This window comes from Phaseolus vulgaris, chromosome 10, assembly GCF_000499845.2.
Source record: "Phaseolus vulgaris cultivar G19833 chromosome 10, P. vulgaris v2.0, whole genome shotgun sequence".
In the NCBI taxonomy this organism is placed as follows: Eukaryota; Viridiplantae; Streptophyta; class Magnoliopsida; order Fabales; family Fabaceae; genus Phaseolus; species Phaseolus vulgaris.
Window position 1 is genome coordinate 2,940,014 of NC_023750.2, and position 25,428 is coordinate 2,965,441.

The 25,428-nt window shown below is 34.9% G+C and overlaps 3 protein-coding genes and 1 pseudogene across 4 annotated transcripts; 2 read left to right on the forward strand and 2 right to left on the reverse strand.

Moving 5' to 3' along the window:
* Positions 1–365: 365 nt before the first annotated feature.
* Positions 366–10,079, reverse strand: LOC137819515 (uncharacterized). The gene is made up of 11 exons (XM_068623394.1): positions 9,939–10,079; positions 9,067–9,182; positions 7,616–7,692; positions 7,060–7,139; positions 6,785–6,845; positions 3,329–3,396; positions 3,162–3,243; positions 1,816–1,899; positions 1,578–1,655; positions 1,147–1,266; positions 366–632 (listed from the first exon to the last, which is right to left on the reverse strand). The coding sequence occupies exons 2-11, from the start codon at positions 9,158–9,160 to the stop codon at positions 447–449; spliced, it is 930 nt and encodes a 309-aa protein (XP_068479495.1). The 5' UTR covers positions 9,161–9,182; positions 9,939–10,079; the 3' UTR covers positions 366–446.
* A 2,642-nt stretch (positions 10,080–12,721) lies between these two features.
* Positions 12,722–14,759, forward strand: LOC137819689 (uncharacterized). Of its 2 annotated transcripts, none has more exons than XM_068623607.1 (4): positions 12,722–13,146; positions 13,842–13,976; positions 14,202–14,279; positions 14,465–14,759. In XM_068623607.1, exons 1-4 carry the CDS (start codon positions 12,840–12,842, stop codon positions 14,590–14,592), a joined length of 648 nt encoding a protein of 215 aa, XP_068479708.1. In that variant the 5' UTR covers positions 12,722–12,839; the 3' UTR covers positions 14,593–14,759. The 2 variants fall into 2 exon arrangements, with proteins under 2 accessions (XP_068479708.1, XP_068479707.1); XM_068623606.1 differs by having other exon boundaries at positions 12,725–13,146; positions 14,456–14,759.
* Positions 14,760–15,856: 1,097 nt separating this feature from the next.
* Positions 15,857–21,073, reverse strand: LOC137819687 (uncharacterized). The gene is made up of 5 exons (XM_068623604.1): positions 20,656–21,073; positions 18,225–19,469; positions 17,255–17,401; positions 16,984–17,164; positions 15,857–16,260 (listed from the first exon to the last, which is right to left on the reverse strand). The coding sequence occupies exons 1-5, from the start codon at positions 20,887–20,889 to the stop codon at positions 16,076–16,078; spliced, it is 1,992 nt and encodes a 663-aa protein (XP_068479705.1). The 5' UTR covers positions 20,890–21,073; the 3' UTR covers positions 15,857–16,075.
* Positions 21,074–21,343: 270 nt separating this feature from the next.
* LOC137819688 (SKP1-like protein 21) lies at positions 21,344–22,736 on the forward strand (annotated as a pseudogene).
* Positions 22,737–25,428: the final 2,692 nt, after the last annotated feature.

A 25,428-nucleotide genomic window follows, 5' to 3' on the forward strand; every position in this document is an offset into this window, starting at 1 on the left:
CCTTCCATATTTGCTTGTATTTCCTTTTTTTCTTTCTTTTTTCCTTTTTTTTAATAATACTTTTTTCGTGTGGTGGCAAATGATTGTTAATATTTGAGGTGTCAGCCTAACTAAGATGTCAAGTTTCATAATGGTGTCTAACACGAGAGATTTTTATAAGAAAAAAACTTAAAACTCAATCTTATAAAACCGGATGAGGTTTCACTCACTTATATAAGATAGATTCTAGATGACTTTGATACCATATTAAGAAGTGAACTTTTAAGTCTAACCCAACCTTATAAAACCAGCTTATAAGATGAGGTTTACACCGACTTATATACTATGAAATGTTTTTATCTCTAGTCGATGTTAGATCTCCTATAAGAAGGTCAATAGTCAATAGATTAAAAAGATAAATCATACATTCAGTTCAAGACAAATCATACATTTAGTTCAATGCAAACTTAATTGTGAGCTTTACTTAAAACTCCAAAGAAAGGGTTTGTCATTGCAGAATTTAAGACAAAACCAGCTGAATTCAGCAGTGCCATGTCAATCTTTTCTTGAGGAAGAAGCAAGAAGTCACCAGTTCTCTCAAAACCACATAGCTCAAGAAACTCTACACCTCCATTTAAACTTCCAACTCTATCCTGTTAAAAAAAAACATGTACAAAAGAACATACCAGATAAAAATGAGTTTAATTTCCATACACTGTTGTCAACCAATCAAAAATCACTTTAAATGTGACTCTTATTATAAAAAAAAATCTTAGCAAACATATGAATTTATGATTACATGATAGTATAAAAAACTTATTCATTGTTAGTAAGAAAACTGGTTTGCAACGTATGCACCAAAAGTATTTTGATGTCCTCACCTTAATGAGAATGGTGCATTTCTCAAAAGATCATAGTGATTAAAATAAGAAAATAAAATTTCCAATGACCAAATCACAATGAGTCCTAAGCAGGAGAATGAATCCTAAAAAGTTCATGATCACAGAGTGAAGGACTTGGCTGTGTGTCAGATATGTTGTTAATGAATCTTCAAGACTGTATCTAGTATACCCTGAATCTTTAACTTTTCTAGCTAAAATTGTTTGATGAACCTAACACTCCCAAAAAAATATGTTTTGTCTAGAAAAAACATGCCTTGATAATTACCAGGAATAATGGGTTTTGCAGTCGTATCTTCCTGTACTTTTCCTCCTTGGGATTCTTGGCAACAGTTCCAATATAGACTAGCAGTGTTTGAAAGGCTCTTCTGACTCTGGCATCCTCACCCTAAACAAAATGTTAGAGTTGATAAAATAAAGAAGGTAAAAGTAAAAGCTATTGATAGTAGTAAGTATCATCTCTATCAGAAAAGTAAAGTGGTAATTCTCATCTATATCAGAAAATTAAGGTAGTAATTCTATTAACTTTGGAAAGCAAATACAATACTTACTGTCATTATTTTGATTGATGTTTTCATATGTTAAAATGCACTAAAGAGTAGGCATAATCAAGCCAAGAGTTATTGAATGAGCCTCTAATTACATTTTCAGATAAAGATTGGAAAAAATGTTTCATGGGAAAGAAGATATGAGTGTCACCTGATGGTTACGCTTCAGATTCCTCAGACATTCTCTTAACTGCTCAGATTTTGTAGTTGTATAAACAAGATTTAACTTCTGCAATTTGAGTTAAAGTCAAAATTATCTAAAAGTTGATAACTTTTGCTCCACAGCAACAGGGTGAAAAGAGTTACTTGAAAACAATTATTTATCAGATTGGGAGACTAAAGCAAGGAACTATGCAATCATTGTATAATAAAATAGATCATAACCATACCTTTTCCTGTTGTATTTTAGTAGCAGAAGATCTGACAGTTGCTTGGCCTTCTAAAGGCAATCCTTGCTTAAATCTTCTATTTAACTGTGAAGTTATACAAATATGGAGCCATTTTAGCATTCACAAATGCCAAGATGTATTTAGAAGAAAATTTGACTGCAACTCTTTTCTACTGAACATGGTACTTTCTACTTGTGGATAACCACCTTTTATTTTGAAGTTCCTTTATCCGAAAATGGTAAACAATGTAAGTTTATCATATTATGCTGTGTATCATGAAAAATGTATAGGAAACACTACATCCTCTTCTTGACATGCTTTGATAAATACTAGTCATAAAGAAAAACAGAAGGCAAATTGAAAGCAGTTCTATCCAACACGCTTACATCTATAAGTGAAAAATGTGATAAAAACTACATTAAAATAATACTACTGAGTGGACTAAGTTGCAAACACTACAACTGCAATCCTTGAACTGAAAAGCTGCACATTTTCTTTCCTGAACAATTTTGAACAGGTCAAACTTTTGCATCATTACTCACTTTTTCCTCTCCCTCAATTCTCTTAAGTCATAACACAAATTATTCCTTGATTGTGTATTTATAAATTACTGGAACTTGGAAAATTTATGATAGGAAACTAAGTGTCAAAATAGAAATTTGGACAAATTTAACCAATTTCTTTGCAGAAAGATAGTCTTCAAAAGTTGTTTCATAAAACAACAACAAAAGTCTTATCCTACTAACCCTAAACCAAAAAATAAACTGTTCTGTGAGTTTGAACCACATATCTTCCTGTTATATTCATTATAAACCACTAAACTGCTATGTTTCTGTCATTAAAGAAAATCCATTTCTGAAAACTGGTTGTCAGTTCCTCAAAAGCGTGACAAACCATTTTCTGAAATTGTATGACACCTTGTTCCGGTTTATCTTCTTTGTTGTTGTACTTGTAGTTAAAACAACAAAATATAGTTTTACAAAAGAACATCATATTTCATTTGAATGTATTGTTAGAAAATGACAGCAACAGAGACAAAAAATTCACTTATTTGTTCATCTGTTATTAATTGTGTAGTTTCTAAGAATTTATATAATACAATCTCCCTGAAATCATTGCAAGTATTTGGTACTACGGTTCAGCTTGTGTCTGTTAACTGATATTCTGCATCAATATCTAATACTAACACAATAGAAACATATTTTAGCCTCCACATATTGATATAGTTCCATTTTGGAACTGCAGTAGAGATTATAGATCATTGTGAAAATGAAATTTGTCAACCCCAACATAGTTTATCAAAATTGACCACCCGTGGAGATATTATTAGAAAATTAACTTTATACCTTATCCTGCTCTAGTTTCTGTAGAACTCTCTCTCTAGCTCTTTTCTCTTCTTCTTTTTCTGCTTTTCTCAGGGATAAATCCCTGATTATAGATAGGACAACGTAAGGTAGAACAAATAATCTCCTTATAGAAAATGAAATAAAGCAACTACTGAACATTAATATACCGTTTTCTTTCATTTTCTTCAGCAATTCGCTTGGCTTCAAGGAGTCTCTTACCTGCTTGAATCCTCTCCTGCATTCAAAGCTATAAAAAGGTTATAAAAATCTATGCTGGTAGGTTGGATGCCTAACTGCCAGAGATAAATCAATAAAATCACAACTACCTTTATGATTAGGGAAACCAACTTGTTCAGTGGATAGAGATTCTTTTAGATACAATTTGCTCACACAATTAAAACAAATGCAGGAATTAACTACGACTTTTGGGCCACATAGAAAGACTTATTTTAATCCACATTAGAACTTGAAATCTATTAGCATAATATACAAAAGTGTGAGGTTTTATTGACTTATTATAAGTGGAATTCATCCTCGTCAATATTTTAATAGGACAGTTTCGTCACATGAATTGTCAAGATGTTATTGAATGTTTATTGACTATGCTAAAACTATTGAAGAGAAAGATGTTTCTATTTTTAAGTCAAATAAATTATTATCACAATATTATTTCAGAATTATCGAATGAGATGGTATTGTCTGAACTGTCTGTTGCAGGACCATTAATTCAAGAACCTCTTGAGTCTTGGAAAGACTACAAAAACTTTAACCAAAACAATCATATGTCTCTAGAAGAATTTATAGTTCATAATGATTGAAGACGAAATAATATAGCACGATAATACAAAACAGGCAAAAGAGCTAGTTGCTAAAGCAAATCTTATGGATATATTTGGACCTAAAAGTTTAATATGCAGTCATACAAATAGAAGTTCCAAAATGGTCCAAGGCATGAGCATCACTACAAAGCGCTACATTCTTAGATACCAGCAAAAGGAAAAATAACTGTTGTGTATGAGGAAAACCAGGACATCCTGTTGTTCATTTCAGATACAGGAAAAGAAACAACCAACTAGTTGCTGCCAAAGTCAGCCTAGTCAAGACAGATGATGTAATTGTGGCAAGTGTTTCCAAGACCAATCTTGTGCTGGAGTAGAAATCATGTTGCACTCTGGACTATGAATCTATCAATTCAAATCAAATGCTTCATAATTTCCAATGGATTAAACCTTGCTCTAATACCAAATGATAGAGTTTAAAAGGCATTGGAAGCATAACACATAGAAGCATTTAGATCACAAATAGATTAAGAGTTTATCTTCTCCATGCTTCATTAAATGAATTTTAATTTACAAGAAGCTATGAGTCAATGATTCCAATCACAATATAACATTATATATGAAGCAAGAACTAGTAGAATGACAAAAACAACTAGAGCATCAAAGAAACAACAAGACGGAAACAATTAGAGAATAGATGTTAACTAGAAAGAAACAAGATTAGAGGTTGAATTAAAGAAAATAAAAGACAGAGAAGATTTAGATGGATGGAGAAGCCAAGCCACTTGTGAAGACCCCCTTGTCATCTTCAAGATAAGTACCAAAGGTTGAATCACCACTTGACTTCCAAGAATCAAAATAAGATTCTAAGAACTTCAATCACTCTCACAAGAGTTTTTAAAAGGCTATGGAGCTTTCATATATCAAAAGTGAATTAAAAAGGGAGGGAATGTATATAGCCCTTCATGGTTTCCTTGGTCGAAGTTTACAATAGGAAAAAAGAGGGAAATTCCAAAAATTCAAATTCAAATTTGAAAATCCTAGATCTAGATCAAAGTTCAAGATTAATCTCATGTGTTCCATGCATGTATCACATTGACCTCGCCTCTCCTTGAATGTGGCAGAATTACCATGTGTCTTGGCTTGAATTGGGTTTAAATTGTTGTCATCTGCTTCTTGTTTCTCTTGCACTCCTTGGCCAAAATTAGTAGACTTTTGTGTGCTTGATTGAAATTCAAAACAAGCCCGAATTAACCTAGACAACAAAAACTATTTGCACCTAAAAATTACAAGAAAAATAAATCCAAAGAATTACAATCCAAGAAGTACAAAAATTTTGGTGGACAGCATCTTGTGTTATGTTTCTAGTTAATCTTCTAGGATTGATGTGTTCTTGCTTATTTTCTTCTTCCTTATTCATATATACTCATCATTGTCACAACCTTTTGATTTGTTCCAAGGTTAAGATCCATTCCTTCTCACATGGCCGAGATCTATTAGACTACCAAGCATATTTGTGCCAACAAAAATGCCTTTACTTCCTACAGTGGGAGAGGGATGTTCATTATTTGGAAAATCTGAAGTGGCTAGTGTTCTTGGTAAAGAAGGTTAATTTAAATATCACCTATGGGAAAATCCTATTTTAAGAATAATGTTTTCCATGTGCCTAATATTTGTTTCATTTGATGTCTGCATTTCGGCAAAGCATTTGTAAAAGGTTTGAATGCAATAAAGTTATACTCTCTAAATGTGGGGGTACTAGTACGTGAATGTTATAAAGAGTAATGCTAATTTTTTTGGTAGGGTTTTAGAAAGTGATTGTGGCTAGCATTCCTCATGTTATAAATGTGGGTATTGTTATAGTAGTGGTTACTTTTATTGAATGTTTTAGGAATTGAAAGAAAACTACATTGTAAGAGGGTGTGTATACTCAATGAATTTATAGCTCGTGATTGATTCATCTTAGTGTTGATGCGAGATGCCTCTATGATCCAAAGTAAACTCTCTAAAGCTCAAAAGAGTTCATTGCATGCTTTAGTAATGGCAAAATATTCTTAAACACAACCTATTGCATGCCTCAATCAATACAAGCCTACATATTATGAAAAAATTTATAGCAACATCCAAAAATTGGAAAGAACTCGTGCTGAGAAAATTACTTTCATCTGTATTCATATGGAAACTTTATGAAACAAAAGGTCATTATTACACAGCTTGATGTCACATGCATACCATATCATGTATGGCTTTTGAAACAAATGATGTTTCGGGTTAAATAAATGTTATACTTCTACAGTATATCACTGTTTTATGAGAAATTAAGCATCTTAAGAAAGGGTCTGTAAAAAGCTTCACGGATTTCTTTGAGAAAAACTGCAGTAAAATGGTATTTTGGTAAAAAAAAAAGGTTCAATGTTTGGTTAAGATGTAGTAGGAAATGGAGGTAAAGGGAATAGCACGCATAGAATGTTCATGATGTAAAGTTTGGGGAAAATATCTATATATGTTCGAAGAATAAGAAGTGTAGGTAGGCAAGAATTAGAAGGAAAGGGAATGTGTTTGAGCAAGAGGTTCAGTGCATGTGCACCTGCTGAATTATATTTATCTTTTAGTTTCTACAATTCTCTGCTAAGAGTAAGGAGTTAATCTCCATTGTATATATCAGTAAAAACCAGTTCCAATCATATATTTATGATGCATAATCCAGGACACTGGCAATTGCACCATTTGATTTACATATGTTTATCTTATTTGCAATTTCTGTCCACTGCAATGTAGAGGGTAAAGAGCAAAAGCTAGAAATAAGAAGCTACTATAGTTGAAAAAATGTGAGATTATTATTACCTTCTCCCTTTCTCTCTCCAATCTTTTCTCTTCCTGCTCTTTCCTCTTACGTTCTTGTTCCCTGCAAGAGCAAAATACTAGTAAAAAAAGGAAGCAAACAGAAGAAACAGAGAAATATTTGCTGGAAGCTTCAGATTAAAGCTTCATTTGAAATAACTGTTATCTTTAGTTTCAACATTGACAATTTCAGCTTGTCGTAAAGAAACAACTGCTCACATAATACAAAGAACAAAATCTAACAACTTCTACAAAAATAGTGAGCAAGGTCATAAAACCTTAAACTCTGTGCTTTGATTCTAATTTCTTCTGAGATGGGGAAGGATTCAGTGGACTCTACCTCAATGTCTACATCTACCTGTAGAAATGTAAACAACTGAATAAAGTTAAACCATGGTTTTAAATTGCAGCTCAAATCACAATTTTGATTGTCATGAATATCTCCCAAACCACTATAAAGCAACACAGTCACAATATTGAGGTGGCAACATATTTTTCAATACCATTCAGAATGTTGCAGTTACAATTGGGATATCAAATTGTGTGGGGTTAATCATCAGTCCTTGACTTGGAAAGCTAATTTAGATGAAACTAGGACATTGAAGAAATATTTTTGAGCTTAAACTAGGTCAACAAGAAACTTCAGTCACTCCCTGTCAACTTAAATGTAACTTCAGTTTAAACCAATGTGTATGTATGTGCTTATTAGGAACATAACACAAGCATCTATGAATGCATGTGAGGAGCAGATTCATATTTTAGGGACTAAAAACGCAATTAGGCCGCAATTAAATAATAAATAGCATAAAGAAAAATTGGTGTATGATATAATACCAATGGCATCTCATCAATATCAATGTCATTCTCATGATCAACGATCCAATTTATAGCATCCTCTAAGCTGGTATTGCCTGATAAAGCAAAACATCTGTATTAGACTAAATATATACATACATGAATAGCAAAATATCAAATCCTCAAGAACATAAGTGAAAACCATAATACACCATTTTTCTATTATTACGAAGTGGACTTTAAGCCTAACTCAACCCCATAAAACCGGCTCAATGGGGTGAGGTTTGCACCCACTTATATACTATGAAAGACTCTAATCTCTAGTCGATGTGGAATCTCCAACATCTATGATAGAAATAATGTTATCAAACTGTGAAAACTATCTGTTTTGCACTGAAATGGAGTAATGACATGATAAAATTGTTCGGTGTCTACAATACATGTGAATATTTGAACTTTGAATTCAAAACTAAAAACTATCTCGAGCCAGCATTGAAACTAAAAACGCTTCTTGAATCTGCTGACTTAGTTTTTCTCCTTTACATTTTATCATTGTGTAGCCAAAAATTCATACAGACAAGTGCCTTGAACAGAACTGTGTATATATACATGTGCTTTGGAGTTCATGTTAATTCAGTTTCCTTAATTGCAACTGTTTAAGACATGCCAAGGTGAGGATTTAAAAAGTACTATAAGATCTGTTGAAGATCTCACATCGATTAGAAAGATAAGGACATTTTATAGTATATAAATGGGTGTAAACCTCACTTTATGAACCGGTTTTGTAAGGTTGAGTTAGACTTAAAGTAACTTCCTAATATGGTAGCTATTTAGAGTCTATCATAGTGAAATTTTGTTGGGCTTATCAGGTCACCTGCTATCGGACCACCCATATATATATAGTCTCGTGCACAAGTTGACAGATCTCACATCGACTAGAGATGAGTACATTTCATATTATATAAGTTGGTGCAAATCTCACCTTATGAGTCAGTTTTATAAGGTTAAGTTAGGCTTAAGTACACTTCCTAATAAAATCCAAGTCAGATTACAGAAATTTAATGAGAACATTCTTTTTCATTGACCAGCCTTATTTGTAAGTTGCAAATTTATATCGCCTAAAGCACATGCAATTGTAAGGTACCTAATATGGAAGCCAACTATCTGTAGAGAACTGAAATTTTTGTCATCTTCAGTCAAAGCATTAGTTTTTTCTTCTTAGAAGAACTAGCCTAAAGTGAATTTACAGAGTACACTGTTGTACATCAGTTTCAATAAAGTTTTGGATTGATGAACTTCAGGTATCCCTTCTAACATTTGCCTCTTCGTAAGAAATAAAATAACATGTAGAATAATACTATGTAACTTCTAGTTGGTTAAAGTTAAACAAAGCATATTAAAACTAAGGTAAACCAACCAAACCACCTTGCACATTCCACATAAGTTTCAATCTACATATCTTAATTTATTTATATAATGAATCAACAGACCAGAATAATGAAGTGCTCTGGTTGCCCTTGCCTTTGGAAATCCCATTACTTCAAGGTCTTCAAGCAAGTTTTGGTTCACTGTTGGAACAAACATTTTTATAAAAGAAGATGATAGACTGCAAAGAAAAAAAAAGAGTCATTCCTTGTAAAATCTATCAGTGCTTAGCTTGTTTCTTAGAAGACTCCAGGAGTATGAGTAACGGTGTGCTGAATAATGAATAAGAACAAAACACAATCAGTTCTCAATAGATAGAGAAGATGAAAACCACCCTCCACCAACATACAAATTCCAGGATGCATGGTTTTAATTTGTGATTATTGTCGTGACTGCCATGTGATTATCAAATTCTACATAATAGTAGACGAATGTGATATTCAACTGCAATTATAATTTCCATAGGATTGCAAAGACCTTTAAAACATCAATCTGTTTGGACAAACTTCTATGAACATTTCTTGAACAGAAAAATGAATAAATAAATCAGATTTAGAGAAGTTATATAAGAAAACTTCTAAAAACTAACTTATGCATAATGTAGATTTCATTTCAGTTTTATTCTTCATTTTCTCTTTTAGGTGTGTTTATGAATAGGTTTCTCCAAACAATCCTATGTTCTGATAGACTAACAAATTTGTAGAACCACAATACAGCACCAAGAAATCATCATCATGCTAGGCCATCCAACTTATCAGAAACCAAAAACTCAATGGAATATCATTTTCAGTGAACCACAGGTATGAAAGAAAATTGGTAAACAAAGGAAGGGTTAAAAATCATGGGGAAAAACTTGCAAAATGAACACTGAGTAGTGACATTAAGCAGTATTTAAATGAAAATAAAAAGTGGCATTAAAGTTTCAAGCTTGAAATACCGTTTTCAAAAGGGTGTTTGGTGGTGATGAGAATGCAACCAAGAAAGCCCTGAAATGGTATAAATCAGCTTACAACTCTTCCAGTATTTTCAAGTGCATGCAAAACCCACCAAGCAAGCAACTAAACAAATTGAAATGCAGTGGAAGAAGATTCTCCAACTGCTTCCAGAGCTGGAGGAAAATGTGAAAACCAAATTCTGTGAATTTCTTAACTTTCTTATTATTTGTTGCTTTTGCCATCAACATTCTCATTCTGATTCTTTTCCTTTTGGTTTTCTTGTTTACTGGGAAAAGAACTTTGTGCCATGCATTGTGGTGAAGCACCCCTTTATGGAGTTAACTAGAAAGTCTAGAATAAACTTTCCAACTTCTTGAAGACCATTACTTGCTAGAACCTCCAATAACTGCAATGGTGGATTTGGCTGAAGTTAGGATAATTGATTTGGTTATAGTTATTTTAGCCTGTATTTGGATGAAGAGTGAAGAGAATTAATGGGGTAATTTTTTTTTTATGAATTAAAAATTTCTTATGATGAATTAATTATTTTGGTAAGAAAAATTTGAAAAGAAATTCAAATATGGTAATTTTCATAGAGTATTTTGATTAATTAAATTAGAAGGAGGTTGAGTTTAAAAACTTAGAACCGTTATTGATGAAGGTAAAATATGAAGTTATTGGATTACTAGTGGAATTAGAGGATGAACCACATGAAAAGGTGTAAGTAATACAAAATTACAATAATTATATATATATATATATATGAGGAATTAAATTGTATTAGTATGATTTTTACTAAATATTATATAATAAATTTATATAATTTTTTTTATCAATTTCACTGTTAAATTATAATTTTATATTATTATGTTAACTTTTTCAAAATTAAATAATAATAAGATGATGAAATTAAATAATCTAAAATTTGTACATAATTTATATGTAAAAAAAAAAATTAAAAAACTTTGACAATAGTCTTTCTTTTGCCAAATAAAGAGTTGATGTTGTTTGCATTTTTACAATTATCTTTTTTATACTACATGTTTATTATAGTTAATCACTAATTTAAATTTGATTTTAATTGAAAAATATTTTTTATTGTCACACTTCTTTACATTTACATTGAGAATGAATATAGAGACACTCGAGATTAGATGATACAAGTTTAATATCTTAATAAACATATAACTTTAAATTTAATTTAATTTAATTTCATAGAATTGGTTTTAAAAAATATATCTATAATCCACTTATATATTATATTTTGGTTATATTTTTTTTAAAAATTTCAACTTAAAACATATTTTTAAAAATAAAATTGACTCAAGTTCATCAAAACAACATGATCATCAAAATTAACAATATTTCTGGAGAATAAAATGAAGGATAAAAATAGAATATCATCATCCATTATATTTATTAACTTCTTCAAATAGAGAGACTAAGGAGATCGATAGCCAGTGTTGTAAGCAAATCCATATAAAAATTAAAATATTACTTTCAACTCAAAACTTTATAAAAATAATAAGTTTGTGGGTATTTCTTCTTATAGGTTGTTTAATTTAATCATCATTATCTAATGTGAGACTTCCAATTCACCTTCAATTTCTAATACTATCTCACTTAGGTGTGAGTCTCTTCCACATTAGGACACCTTCATCTCCTCGTTCGAGTCATTATTAAAATGAACCAGACTCTTTGATACCACTCTTAGGTTCTTCGAAATGAGACATTATTAAAAGTAAAATGGTAAATTAAAAACTTTATATATATATATATATATATATATATATATATTGTTCTCGACGGTTGACTTGGTTGTCGTTTGACTCCAACGACAGCTTCAGGCCCCACCTGTCTCCTCCTTCTTGAGCACTCCTCTTGGTTGAAGAACGTTGTACCTAGCGGTCATTTGCACTCCGACGCTCAAGTCAGTACTGGGACAAAGAAACAGTAATGTGTGTAAAGCAGTTTCAGTCTTAGAAACGACGCACCTTGTTAGGGTTCTTACCACCCTATTTATAGGTTGTATCTAGGGTTACTTCTGCGATGCTCCCACATCTCTTAGTGGGCTTAGGGTTCTTGCGAGAACGTCCTTGCGCCACTATCACACAATCTTGCATAATCTGGCGCATGGGACTTCCCTTTCTTGGGGTGCATAGACCTAACAACGTAGCCGCCAAGGTACCTACTCATGTACCAGCGTTGCGACATCAATTGTTATGTAGGTGCCCTAAGTATTCACGTGTGCCATGCATGCAGTCTTTCCCTAGAAACCCTAACCCTAACGGACCTTAGCGCCTCTAGAGAACACTTGCTTGTGCCGTACCCGAATGTACAGTACACACCCCATGCATGATCCTCTCGTGACTTAGGTTGGGTGCATGTTGGAATTGATATGTGAGCATTTGTCAAAAATAAATGACAATTGTTTCCTACACTATATATCACTACACCCAATTCCAATTGAAAAGACGAAAATACCCTTAATGTATTATTTTTTGTATTGCGGATTACCTTATCCGGAATGGACTTTTGATTTTTTTCTGGATTTTATGTCCGGAATACAAAAATCTCTTCCAGATCTACTTTCCAGAATGTGTTATTTTCAATTCCGGATATGAAAATCCAGAATAAAAAGTATTTTCGGAATTTTTAAAATCTGTTGGGTGCAGGTTGAAAAATATTGGGTGTAGGAAGAATTTGCCAAAATAAATTGGGGGTGCATGAAGTTTAAGGCCTGATAAATGTGACAGGGCCCAATGACAGATGCAGTGAAAAGACCGTTCGAGAAAATAATCACAGGAATCGTAAATTCTGGAAATGAGAAGAAAGGGAAAGCGTCTCTGATTGTGTTGCAGAGTGAGAAACAGTGTTTGTGTTTCGCCATTGTTGTGGTGTTGATGTCAGGGAACAAATCCAGAGAGATACTCATAAAGCTGCTATGCCCCTCCCTCTCCAAGCTGGCAGAAGTGGTGGCCTGGGAGGACCAGAGAATCGACTTGGGCTCCATTTCGCGGGCCTTTGGGCTTGACCCATCCACGCTCAGGCTCAACGGCCACTTCATCAGCAGAGGGCTGGACCTCATAGCTTCCTCCCTCACTTGGAACTCTCTTCTCTCTTTCTTCTCCTCCAAAGGCTTCTCCACTGGCAAACACCAATCTGATGCTCTTCTCGTCACCGGCAAGCTCTGCAAACTTCCACTCAAGCGTATGTCTCTTCACTTTCACCTTTTTCTTCTTTTCCAATTTCAAACTTCTACGCTTCATCGACTTTTTTACTCTCTGGATTACGTATTTTTATTTCAATGTTGCTCATTTATTTTGTGTCATTAAGGTATTGTAATTGGAGTTTGACCTAGTTTCCTGCCATGACTTTATATCTTCCTCAACATGTCGCTCCCCTGCTAACTATGTAACACGCACAGATACCGATCCAACACGAAAATACAGTAAATGAATCTATATATTATATTATATAAATTGTCAACAAAGATTTATTTGCATAAACCATTTCACAATAATTTGTTTCTTATTTTTATAATCATAATAATAATTTATACAATAAAATTTGATTTTTTAAAAAATTAATGTATTTTTTATTTTTAAAAGTGTGTTAGAACCACACTAGAATTGTTAGAAATCTAACAAATATTTTTTTAAATTAGACACTTCACAGATACGTGTTCTATAGGTACGAGTGTCAGTGTCCGATACTCGTATTGGACATAATCGGACACCGACACGCCATTTAAGAAGAGTGTCTGATCTTCATAGCTGCGATCTTCATAGCTGCATAGTCAATTTATATCTTCTAAATAAGAAGTGTGCTTTGTTTGTTACTGAGAATAATGTAATTCCAGTTTCATGTTTTCTCCTTACCTGAATATGGCTGTGATCATGCAGGAGGACATGAGTCAGTAGATTTTCAAAATGGGATTGGCGAGATGATGGAAAGTGAGAATGCTGGTAACAGTAAAGGAGTTGAACCGGAAGCTATCAACTTGCTCAAGAATAAAAAGTTGAAAGAGAGCAGCTCAGGTACATAATTCAGTTCCATGATTATAAATAGCATTTTACAATTGTGTTGTTACCATGCTATGTATCTTCAAGCTTGTGGCATTCAGGAGTTACCCTTACAAGTTTGTAATCATTTAACTTTATCTGATGAAAAGATAAGGAAATAGCTTGCAATTTTGAAGTAGACATTCTATGTCATGACATTTTAAACTATACTGAAAGTTTTCCCTTTTCAAATTCTGAAAGGCCAAAGCTGCAAGAGAAAGCAAGTATTGGAAGGTGTCAACCTATTCAAGAAACTAAAAATAGATGAGGAAAAGTCAGGCAAGTTCAGCATTCATAACATTTTATAGCATTGCGGTTTCTTCACCAAAGTGGTTAAAGTTGCTCTTGATCATGGGGAGCTTTGTTAACTCAAGCCTTCCCCATCCCTTAGAAAAATCTCTTATCTATCTACAACTGCCTCTACTGCACTAACACATTTAATGGACTCTTCACAGATATTGGAGATAAAACTGATGACAACTCTGGCAGCATTGCACGCAACCAGTTTACGTGCAGCTATGCAAGTAAGAATCTGAAGCGGATGCGAGAAGACGAGGCAATTGTGGCAGCTAGCTACAAAAGGATTAGATAAATTATCTCTCGTTGGGGAAAAAAAGGGAGCAAGTATAGTGTACATTTGACATTTTGTTCAGTTACCTTTTCTCTTCATTTTTGCCCTTTTTGGTAAATAATAACTGTAAATTCGTTGATATGTATGATATGCTGTGAAAATATTAAAGAGATAACAGATTCTGTTGAGCCAGTGCTTCGAATTCACCGCCGTATGGCTGACCGGCGATTACTAGCGATTCCGGCTTCATGCAGGCGAGTTGCAGCCTACAATCCGAACTGAGGACGGGTTTTTGGAGTTAGCTCAGTGGATGAAAAGATTAAACCTTTCCAGCGCTAGGAAAATCAAATTTCTTGGTAAAGAATTGGGAATAAAGTATTGGCCAACTAATATCTTTCAGATGTTCCATGAACCTAAACTTTAATATCCCTAACTTGCATAAACAAAAAACTTGAAATCTTCAGAGTAAGCACCTGGTCCGAAAACAATAGCATAGCGTTTTGATTCATATGGGCATCTGAAAATGATATCTCATTCTGGTAGTTTACTTTGAAGAGTTGAGCAAAATAGTAGAGTTTTCATGCACGTTAACGAGACAGGTGCTCCATGGAGGGTATAAATGGCTCTCATGTTTACTCGGTTATTTTGAACTTCCATCTCTCATCCATAAACTGTGTATATTGGTAGATCAGGAAAAACATGCTCGATTAATCGCTGCAAATAACAATCGTGAGATAATAGTAATACAATATGTTTAATGTACGGCGAAGGACAACAATACTTCAAGTTGTTTTAAATGGGAAATTATGACAAATGATGGATTATCCCACAAGTAATGCCGACCAAAACAAGTGTGCTTGAAGGATAGTGATCTCAGTCAGTCAAACCAATCGAGACATACTAAAAACAGGTTGAATCCCTTTGTTGACAGACCTTCAATCCGGAATAAACTAGAGGATTCGACCATTTTCCCTGAATCTCTAGAACTTTTTATGTCAGTGACGTGTAAGTGTTCACAGCAGCCATGGAGGGTACCCCACCTCTTAACATGCCCGGTATGCAAGCTCCAATATATAGGTACGTGCAACACTTTCTGAAAGACAGTTACTGCTACCATGCTGGGAGACTTTTAGAAGTCCTATCAGACCAAGATATCTCTAAAGAGAGACCTTACTGAGGTTTCTTAAATTCCTCTAGCTTTAAGACTCTGTGAACACTTCCATCATAAAACTCAAGCCCTTCACCACAATTACTACCGATCATCAGAATTACAATTGCCCTCCAGTGAGAAAAAGGGTATTGTACATTTTATTACTTAAAATCAGTGGAAAATCAGAGGGGCAATTTTGTTTTATAATCAATCAATTTGTTCGTGTACATTGTTTTGGTCGACTAAAAACACGTATGAATGCAAGTACACGGGGAAGTGGAAGTAAGGGTTGTATTGTACATAAAATATATGCAATCAACTATAGTACACGGGAAACTACCGGGTTGAAAGATGTCATTGTGAGTAGTATTGCCATGCAATTGCAATTCCTGCAACTAGTAATACTCTGAGAATCAATTTTGGACTAACAAAGGACGACGACGATGATGAAGGGGATGGAGTTGATTCCAATGGTCTGCCTCTAAGCTTGGCAGAAAGTTTAGTTAGTACTCGACGTAGGAAAACAGCTTTGCTTGCATCTACAGGTAGAAAAATAAGAAACATTAGCAACTGAATAAGAATTTTTAACCAAAAGAATGAGGGAAGCCGGGCCAAAAGCATACAAAACTAGGTCTGTAGACAATAATGTATCATATAGAGTACATGTTACTCATAAAGATCAAAATTTAGATTAAATCCTCCCCACAAACTTGAGTGTATATATCAGATATATCCGATTAGTCTGGTTTTAGAAATAAGACATGTTGCCTGTTAATCTTGGCCTTTGTGAGGGAATTTGGGCATTGGGAGATCCAGACCTCTGATGTTCTACAGCTTAGGCACAGTGTTCAGGAAAGAAATCCGTTATTCTTCCTAGCAAGATACCAGGTTTCTATAAATACACTTCAATAATGACGAGACATAAATATTCCTATTCCTGGATCACCATAACCAAAAAGCTGAAGTAGATAATAATCTACCAAAATTACTCATTTTCTTAGTTTTCTATTGGATTTTCATGTCTAGTTTGTGATAACAGCATGCAAGTCATAAATAACAGAGAATGTATTCGTCAATAATCTAGAAAACTGACAGAGAGCAAGGGGAAGCTTAAAAGATGAGGATGCTTTCGTTTTTGACGGCTATCAAGGTAGGACTTCTTTATTAATTACAAAAGCATCACGCCTTGAGATTACTCATTGTTGCACAAAATTGATTTACTAGTGTCTCAGGATGCAGACACAGCAAGAGCAAAGGTTTACCTTTGTTTTTCAAAAGTCTTTCCTCCTCTCCAACTCGTCTTCGGAGAACATTTAGCAAAGACCCAAAATACAACGCAAAAACTGTGCATGTAATTGTGATGACATTATACGGCATACTGAAATCAGGAGTCGTCAAGGGTACAAGTAAAACTTCTGTGTAAGAGAGAACAGGACTCTTTTCCTGCATCATAGATCCGGATAGTTAGAGACATGACCAAGGAATATTATACGTATAAGTGTCATGAGAAGAAAGAGTGTAGATTCAAATAACCTGTAATTTAGACAACAGCGGTGACTTGCTTTCAGATTGATCATAAAATTGCAAACCAGCATTGAAGTCAGGAAAGCTTATTATTGCCGATGGAATGTCGAATCCTTGATTGGCATCTGGAGGGTATTCATCAATGTGCAAGAAGCCCTATGCAGACCAACAAAAGCAAGTAAATATCCATTTTGATATGAAGAAACCAATTTCCTATTCATCCATCTTAAAATGATCTTAAGAGAACACATCACATAAGGTAGCTTCCCATTCCACATTTATGAAAAAACAAAATAAGTATCACTTTTATGCCGTGGTGTATGCTATAAACGGGTCAGCCATGCCCATTTAAGCATAGCTGACAAAAATAGAAAGGGTTTACAGCGCTTATATTTTACCGTCCTGGCCAATTTAAGTGAAGCCCGTAAACTACATGGGCAATTCACCTTTACTCAAGTAGGGTCAGAGTTAAGCATGGCTCAGTCACTTCCATCACTACTTTTAAAAGATTGTATTACCAAATTGATATTTCCTTCATTCCTCCTCCTGCTTTCATATAGTATTAACAGCACTCTAAATTTCATACTCCCTCTGTTCCACAATGACTACAGTTTATGCACACGTGTTAAAAACACTAATAAATATCCTACCTTTTGGAATAATTTTACTGAAATAATCTCACTCATTCGATAAAAGTATTACTTTGAATAAAAAAGAGAAAGTAATTATTGAGGACATATTGGGAAGAAAAAAATTAATGCTCCATTGAAAAGTAAGACATCAGTCAACTTGAAACTTTTTATGTGGCTAAAAATGCAGTCATTTTCAAACAGGGGAAGTGTAGCATAATGAGTTCCTTATTAACATTTCCGAGGTGACTTACAGACATTAACATAAATAGTTTGATGTCAATAAAAAAAGCTAGGCAAATATTGATAGGAAGAAGAACTACAAATGTAAGTAAAGAATTTAAGCAAACCTTGTCAAACTCTATACTCAATACAGCTGACTTCATTTCACAAGGAAATTGGAGGACTAGCTCCATCATCCCTGGTGATACTTTATCTTCAGAAGGCGAAACACGGATTCTCTCAACAAAATCTGTGAGTACTTGAGGCCTCTCATCAACCAATAATTGCAAAGTATGATAATATACTTTAACATACCAAGGCACAACTTGGAGAACATTAACTTGCAACTTACACCTCTCTTCAATATTATTGGTTAGAAGTCCCTGGGTCATTTCTGTTGATTTCAAGGATATTGCAATAGCACCCCTTTCATTTCCACTCCCCATCAAAAATCTACTAGCATAAAAAGGTGCATGCGGACTGGACCAAACAATTGGATGCTCCCACGATAGGCCTAAATCAAATTGTTCAGTATCCTTGTAATCATTGATTGGATATTCATACAGAAGTGAGGAGCCCTTTCCCAATTCTTTATGCACCCTTTCGGGAGTAACAGACAATTTAAAGCCACTGTTCATTCTAAAATCTACAGGACCGGTGTCATTAGTAGCAAATTGAGCACTATTCTCATGGAGATTCTCAAGTTGAGCAACTAGACCTCTATCAGCATGAAGGTAAACATTACTCAACTTGGCAAGGACACACCTTCCACTGATTTTTCTTCCAAATATTGAACTCAGGGACCAGCTTGGTTGTATCTTTGCTTTGCTGACATGGTTCATATCAGCATTCTGATCATTAGGCTGGAGTACAACTGTAAGTGTTTGTTCTAGAATAATTCCAGATCTTGACCCATCTGAAGCAGCTGAGGACATTGACAAGTGCAACCGCTGGGAGTGGTAAAAGCTTCTGTAAATAGATGGTCTATCCATTAAGGAAGAGAGTCCAGCTTTATCTCGACAGGGAAGGAGTTTCAACCAGGGTGTAAGATTCTCAGTGCAGACAGCTTCACGTGGCAGTGTACCATATCTTAAACTGCCCAGAGCTGATTGAAATGCCCATTCAGGTGCAGAATACGTTGTAGAAGACTCCAGGAAATTGATTGAAGTACAAAAGAGACCTGATAGAGAATGGGTTAAATTTTTCCAAGAAGCATCAACCTGATGTAGAGGGACATCAAAAACTGCCCACAATTCAACTCCTGGAGGCTTTGCATTATGACTAGATATTGGATCAAATCCACCCCATCTTTCATAGTTCCATCGACCTTGTGTAAAAGATAACTCCATTGCTTTAATATGAAACTTCTGAACCTGTCCATTAAACACTAATCCTCATGTTACTCAGTATATTCAGTACAAACTCTATATTTTATAAGAATCCGGTAACAAAAAGCAGCAAAAACTAATGTGTAAGCAACGAATACTTGACAATAACTATTAAAGCAGTAAAACCCAGAATGTTCATTAGTGTTTGATATCATATAGACGATTTCCTTTAAAAGAAGTTCATCGCAAGTAAAGGCTCTTGTTCATAATTCTTATTGTGAATAATAATATATAAGTTAGGACCACAGTTATTTCCTTCCTCAACACATTTTTTATGTATGATAAAATGCAATGTAATAAAATATTCCCAACAAAAATCCGAATGGCACAGATGAAAATTGAAAAGCAAAGAGAACTACAAACATCAATGTTTCATTGAATGATTATACATGAAAAAGATAATGATCAAAACTCAAACCTACAAACTTAAACCTTTTTCCTTCTTTGATCAATTGGTGGATGCTGGATATAGAACAATGCGATGCAATGAAAGAAACAGTCAAATACTGAAACGTGTATTTTACATCAGAAAAACATGTCAAAACTAATTATTGAAGCATATAGACTGTGTTTTACAAACATGTATTCTATATCGACATAGAAGTCGATTCACAGACAAATGTCAAGTTGCAGCAAGACAAAGAGTGCTATAGTTACTGCATTGGATAAATCTCTCATTTCCTGTTTCACTTGTCCACCTCCCATCCTATTGACATTTCTTCTTTAAAAGAACTTCCTATAACTACTTGCAGCAGTGGAGCAGCCATATGTCCTTCCCTAAACATAAACGAACAATAGCCAAACGCAATTTTCCAAACTCTGCACCCACTTTTCTGCATTCTACCACAAACTCTTTTTACTTGAAAAGCAAGATTTCTTAGAAGCCAAAACAATAATTTGTTCTTGTTCAGGAAACAATTAAAAGAAATGTTCATCTCTCCAAATTTAGCACTAACGAAAATGTCGACACACATTCAACCATTGGTTATGAATCCTCACCAGACCTCAAATATTTTTTAGAAGGTTGCTTTGAATCTGCATTATTTTCAAAAACTTAACAGCATCCCTCACATCCAAATCCACCGAAACCGAGGCATTTAAACAATTAAAAGCTATTCGAACGTTTTCATTCACAGAAATCAGAAAAAAGAAAAAAGGAGAAAGCACGGACCAGCTGAGAAATAGATTTGGGGAAGAGGTGGTGGTGACGAGCGAAGGAATCGGCGTGGAGAGGAGCTTCATTTTGGAAGTGGAAGTGGGCGAGAATCTTGCGATCGGGCAAGGGCTTCAGCAGTAACTCCTCGGAGAACTGTTCTTGTTGTGTTGATGTGGCTAAAAGCAGAGAGAGGAGAAGAAGAAGGAGGTGAAGAGAGAGAGGGAAAGTGGCTCTGGGAGGAAGAGCCATCGGTAGTGTCGCTTCGGCGAGTGAGTCACTGTGTTGTGTGCTCGTTACTACAGAGATCCCGCCATGGAAAATGGAAGCACACCTTGCGTTTCAGAAATGGTCTTGCAGTTCTGCTCTAGTTTTGGGCCTAAGCCCACTATGAAGTTCAGGCCTTGCTTTCTGCACTCCCCAAATTTTAATTTTTTTTTATTATAACTGCACCCCATACTAATAGAAAGAGAGTACTGCCATCACCAGTTCTGTCATCGCTCATGCTTTCGTCGTCGTCTACACCTTTGTTTTCATCATGTGCTACACTTTTGGAGAAGAAGGAAAAAGAGAGTTGTTCTACAAAATAACCGTTTGTTCCAGGCTTCTGCTTTCTCTTCGTGCATGCCTTCCTCCATTTTCTCCTCTTCTTTCTGGACTTGTGGAAACACTTCTCATGAGAATGCTGTTTAGACCTGTCATTGGAGTCCAGAGCTATCCCCCTTCGTGAATAATATCTGAAGTGTCTACCTTTATCTTGCAAACCAAGGTCTTTGAAGAAGTGAAAGTTCCCTTTGTGTTGTAATTTCCTTGCTACAGAACTGTGAAAAATAATAAACTTGTCACACTCGTGCCAAGGACCTAGAACTTGCAACCTGTGTCTGTTTTCAATGTCTGACGCTGCTATGGCAGTTGTGAAACCTCAGATGAAATCCTACATCTGGCTTCAAACTGAGGATGGCTCTATTCATCAAGTAGAGGAAGAGGTAGCCATTGTTCTGCCCCATGATTTGCCAGGAAGTACTTCAAACAGGCATGGGATCTTCCAAAACTCATGCTATATTTCTTCCACATCATGTCAATCCTGCAATCTTGGATTTGATACTTGATTACTGTCGGTTTCACCAAGTACCAGGACATTCTAACAAAGAGCTCAAAAATTTTAATGAGAAGTTTATTCGGATAGATACAAAGAAGTTATGTGAGTTAACATCTGCTGCTGACAGCCTCCAACTGAAGCCTTTGGTTGACCTGACCAGTCGAGCACTTGCTAGGATTATTGAAGGAAAAACCCCTGAGGAGATTCGTGAAACATTTCATTTGCCTGATGACCTCACTGAGGAAGAGAAGCTGGAGCCTCTGAGAAACATGACCGATGATCCACGTATTCGACTTCTAAACAGATTGTATGCTAGAAAGAGGAAAGAACTACAAGAGAGAAAGAAACTGAAGGATGTTGTGGTTGAGGAGGAACCAAAGGATGAACGTTCAGTTGAAGATCTTCTATCATTTATTAATGGCGCAGATGGAGATATAAAGGGAACTAGAGCAAATAAAAATAAAAAGAATAGAAGGAAAGACCAGGCAAAGGATCTTTCTTCAAAAAATGCAAATATAAACAATAAGGGGTTGAATCTTCTTCCTTCTGCATATCACAATGTCAATTTTGACAAGGCCTTAGAGGCCTCGGCCAGTCAACACTCAAGGATGCAAACCCTTCCAGCTGTTAATTTTTCTCCAAAATTTGAATTGATTGATGGTGATGTTGACGATGATTTCGATCCTGCTATGAAGGAGGAGCTTGACAGGGAAGTGGAAGATTTTGCACGAAGATTAAATTCAGATTGGCCTGAAAGGATGCAAATTTTATCTTTGGGTCAAGACAGAAGACTGGTACCAATTTCTGTGAATGGCAATGGTGCAACGCACCTGTACACAAGTCTGTGTTGAGGGCGAGGACTTGCAGCTGAGTTCACGATTGCAAGCTATCATTGAGCATGTAATTTATGGTACATATTGGCTTTTGATCAGAGATAGTGCAGCACTGCTAGATAATTCAATTTCCAAGTTGAGAGAAAGTTGAAGTGATCTGAAAAGATGGCAGTTCAGGGTTTAAAAGTCTCTTTGTGAACACCATCAAGGGGAGAGGGACTGATAGAGATAGAGAAAGTGTGTGAAGAAAAGATGAATAAAAAGAATCTTGAAAAGCAGTTTGAGATAATGACCTTGCCCTTGTTTCCTTGTATCTATTCCAATCTCCATAATTTTTTCCAGGCCTTTGAATTTCTTAATATTAATTTCATTGTATTTTTGTTTAAAAAAAAAAGACTCAACCCCATAAAACCGGCTCACCCACTTATATACAATGAAAGACTCTAATCTCTAGTCGATGTGGGATCTCCAACACACACTCCTTACGCCGAGAGTGATAGATAGAAGCTCGTGCGTGGGACTATATATTTTGGGTGGTCCGATAGCGGCCCGATAGCGGGTGGCCTGATAAGCCCAACAAATACTCGCTAGGATAGGCTCGAAATGGCTCTGATACCATATTACAAAGTGGACTTTAAGCCTAACTCAACCCCATAAAACCGGCTCATAAGGTTGAGGTTTGCACCCACTTATATACAATGAAAGGCTCTAATCTCTAGTCGATGTGGGATCTCCAACACAAAGCTCGTTCCAAAAACTATAATTTACATTTTGAAAAGCTTGTTCTAAAAAATTGTTATATAACTCTTTTTTAAAGAGTTTGTAGTTAAGGTTTGGATACGTTTGAATTGTAATTTTATATAAGCCCTTTAAGTGGACTTGAATGGTTAATGGACAAATTACTTCTACCTACCAACATTTGTGTTGTGAGAACATACCTTAGTGTGTGGAGAGTGAACATTGAAATGGGAACTGAGAGTTAGAGTGATTCAGAGAAAAGGTGCAATTAGTGATGGGATTAACTCTAACAAGTGGTATCAGTTAGCTAGGGGAGATGGTGACCAATAACTTATTAGAAACAAGGGTATAATCTTTGGAGAAACTGGTGGCAAATTCTCAAGAAGCAATCTAGAAATCTTTCCAAGAATTGTAGTAGGTTGTTGGAGGTCTAATTTCTTCCATGACTATTATAAGCATTGTATAACAACTTCATTCTCCTTCTTGCACAAATCAAGAATTTGTGAAGAATACTTCTACAATTCTCGATAGAACCAGTTGCATTTTCCATCATTTGATGAAACCAAATTTTGGGACTAGAAGGCCAAAGTTCAGAATTGTTTTGAATTAGATGACACCCCAATACAACAACGAACAAGATTACTACTTCTTTCAATGGAGGGCAAAACTTTTTCGTGACAACATCATTACATTAAGTCTTTTGATTTCCAACGACAATCTTAGACGCAAATCTTGAAGGATGCGACTCATAGATTTGATGATAGCACATTTGGTGATCCCGTGATTGAATTGGCTCGTTTAAAACATGGAAGTTCTTTAGTTGAATATTTGATACTCTATTGATCAAAGTTATGATTTTGAAGAAATTGCTTTGAGTTTTTTTTTTTGTCAAGTCTAACTCTTGAATAGGAGAAATAATATGTTTACACATACCTTTTACACTTCAAGAAGCAGTGTTGTTAGGCGGTCTCCAGGAAGAAGTATTGCAAGAAAATTCCTGGGTTTCAGTGGGTAGTTAAGAAGAGAAAAATCAAAATTTTTAAACAGGAAAGCAGTCACAAATTTAAAATAAATATGCACCTATTACTACTTTTCAATCTCATTATGCACCAAGTTCATTTAAGTTGATGTTAAGGTTGGATAACACGACTAATTCTACAGGTTCTATTTCAAGGAAAGAGGTTAGTGAACGTATCTCTAAGGAGTTATATAAACACTTTATTTAGGAGCATGGTAAGATTGTAGCACCTTGAACAACTTTACTGCAAAAAAATACTCTCCATATGTGGGATATTAAAGTCGATACAACCTTCCGCAGGTTAAAGAAGGCATTAACTACTGCTTTGATTTGAATATTACCTTATTTTTTCAACCATTAACTATTGAAACTGATGCTTCAGGAATATCGGTTGGAGTGGTGCTCATGCAATTTAACAACCATATTGCTTACATAAGTAAGAAAATGAGACCTAAATGTCAATTGTAGTTTGCTTATGAAAAATAAATTTTTGCTATTTTATTTCTAGTAAAAGAGTGACAACATTATTTTTAGATCATATGTGGTAATAAAAACATATCAAAAGGTTTTGAAGCATTTGTTGGAGCAACCGCCTACAACAATGTTACATAAATGGGGTTCGGAAAAGCTAATAGGTTTGAATTTTTGCATTGAATATAAAAAAGGTAAAGACAATGTAGTAGCAGATGGACTGCCATGAAACCTTACTCAAGGTAAGTTATTCTTGATAGACCTTGAAAATCTCTATATGTGGACTTTATTATTGGTCTCCATAAATCTTGTTCTATGACTATGTTTTTTTTGTTATGGATAGCTTAACTAGGTATGCTCATTTTTTGCCACTTTCACATCCTTTTAGAGTAGCTAAGGTGACAACCCTTTTCATGGACAATATTGTGACAACCATGAAGCTTGGCCACTTGACATTATATATAATAGGGGCTCTATTTTCATGAGACACTTTTGGATTGAGTTGATGCACAAGAATGGTGTCAAGCTGCTGCGATCAACAAATTTTTATCCACAAACAAATGGTCAAACAGAGGTTGTAAACAAATTCATTGAGACTTATCTACGTTGTGTTTTCGAGGACATTCCTTCCA

Coding starts and splice junctions, on each gene's coding strand:
- LOC137819689 (XM_068623606.1), top strand. CDS start 12,840: ATGTCAGGGAACAAATCCAGAGAGATACTCATAAAGCTGCTATGCCCC. Junction 13,147..13,841: donor CTGCAAACTTCCACTCAAGC/GTATGTCTCTTC, acceptor GTGATCATGCAG/GAGGACATGAGTCAGTAGAT. Junction 14,280..14,455: donor AATAGATGAGGAAAAGTCAG/GCAAGTTCAGCA, acceptor GACTCTTCACAG/ATATTGGAGATAAAACTGAT.
- LOC137819515 (XM_068623394.1), bottom strand. CDS start 9,160: ATGTTTGTTCCAACAGTGAACCAAAACTTGCTTGAAGACCTTGAAGTA. Junction 7,693..9,066: donor CAGAGCACTTCATTATTCTG/GTCTGTTGATTC, acceptor TTGCTTTATCAG/GCAATACCAGCTTAGAGGAT. Junction 633..1,146: donor TGCAAAACCCATTATTCCTG/GTAATTATCAAG, acceptor TTTTTTTAACAG/GATAGAGTTGGAAGTTTAAA.
- LOC137819687 (XM_068623604.1), bottom strand. CDS start 20,889: ATGGCTCTTCCTCCCAGAGCCACTTTCCCTCTCTCTCTTCACCTCCTT. Junction 17,165..17,254: donor CGCTGTTGTCTAAATTACAG/GTTATTTGAATC, acceptor TCTATGATGCAG/GAAAAGAGTCCTGTTCTCTC. Junction 16,261..16,983: donor AAGACTTTTGAAAAACAAAG/GTAAACCTTTGC, acceptor TTCTACCTGTAG/ATGCAAGCAAAGCTGTTTTC.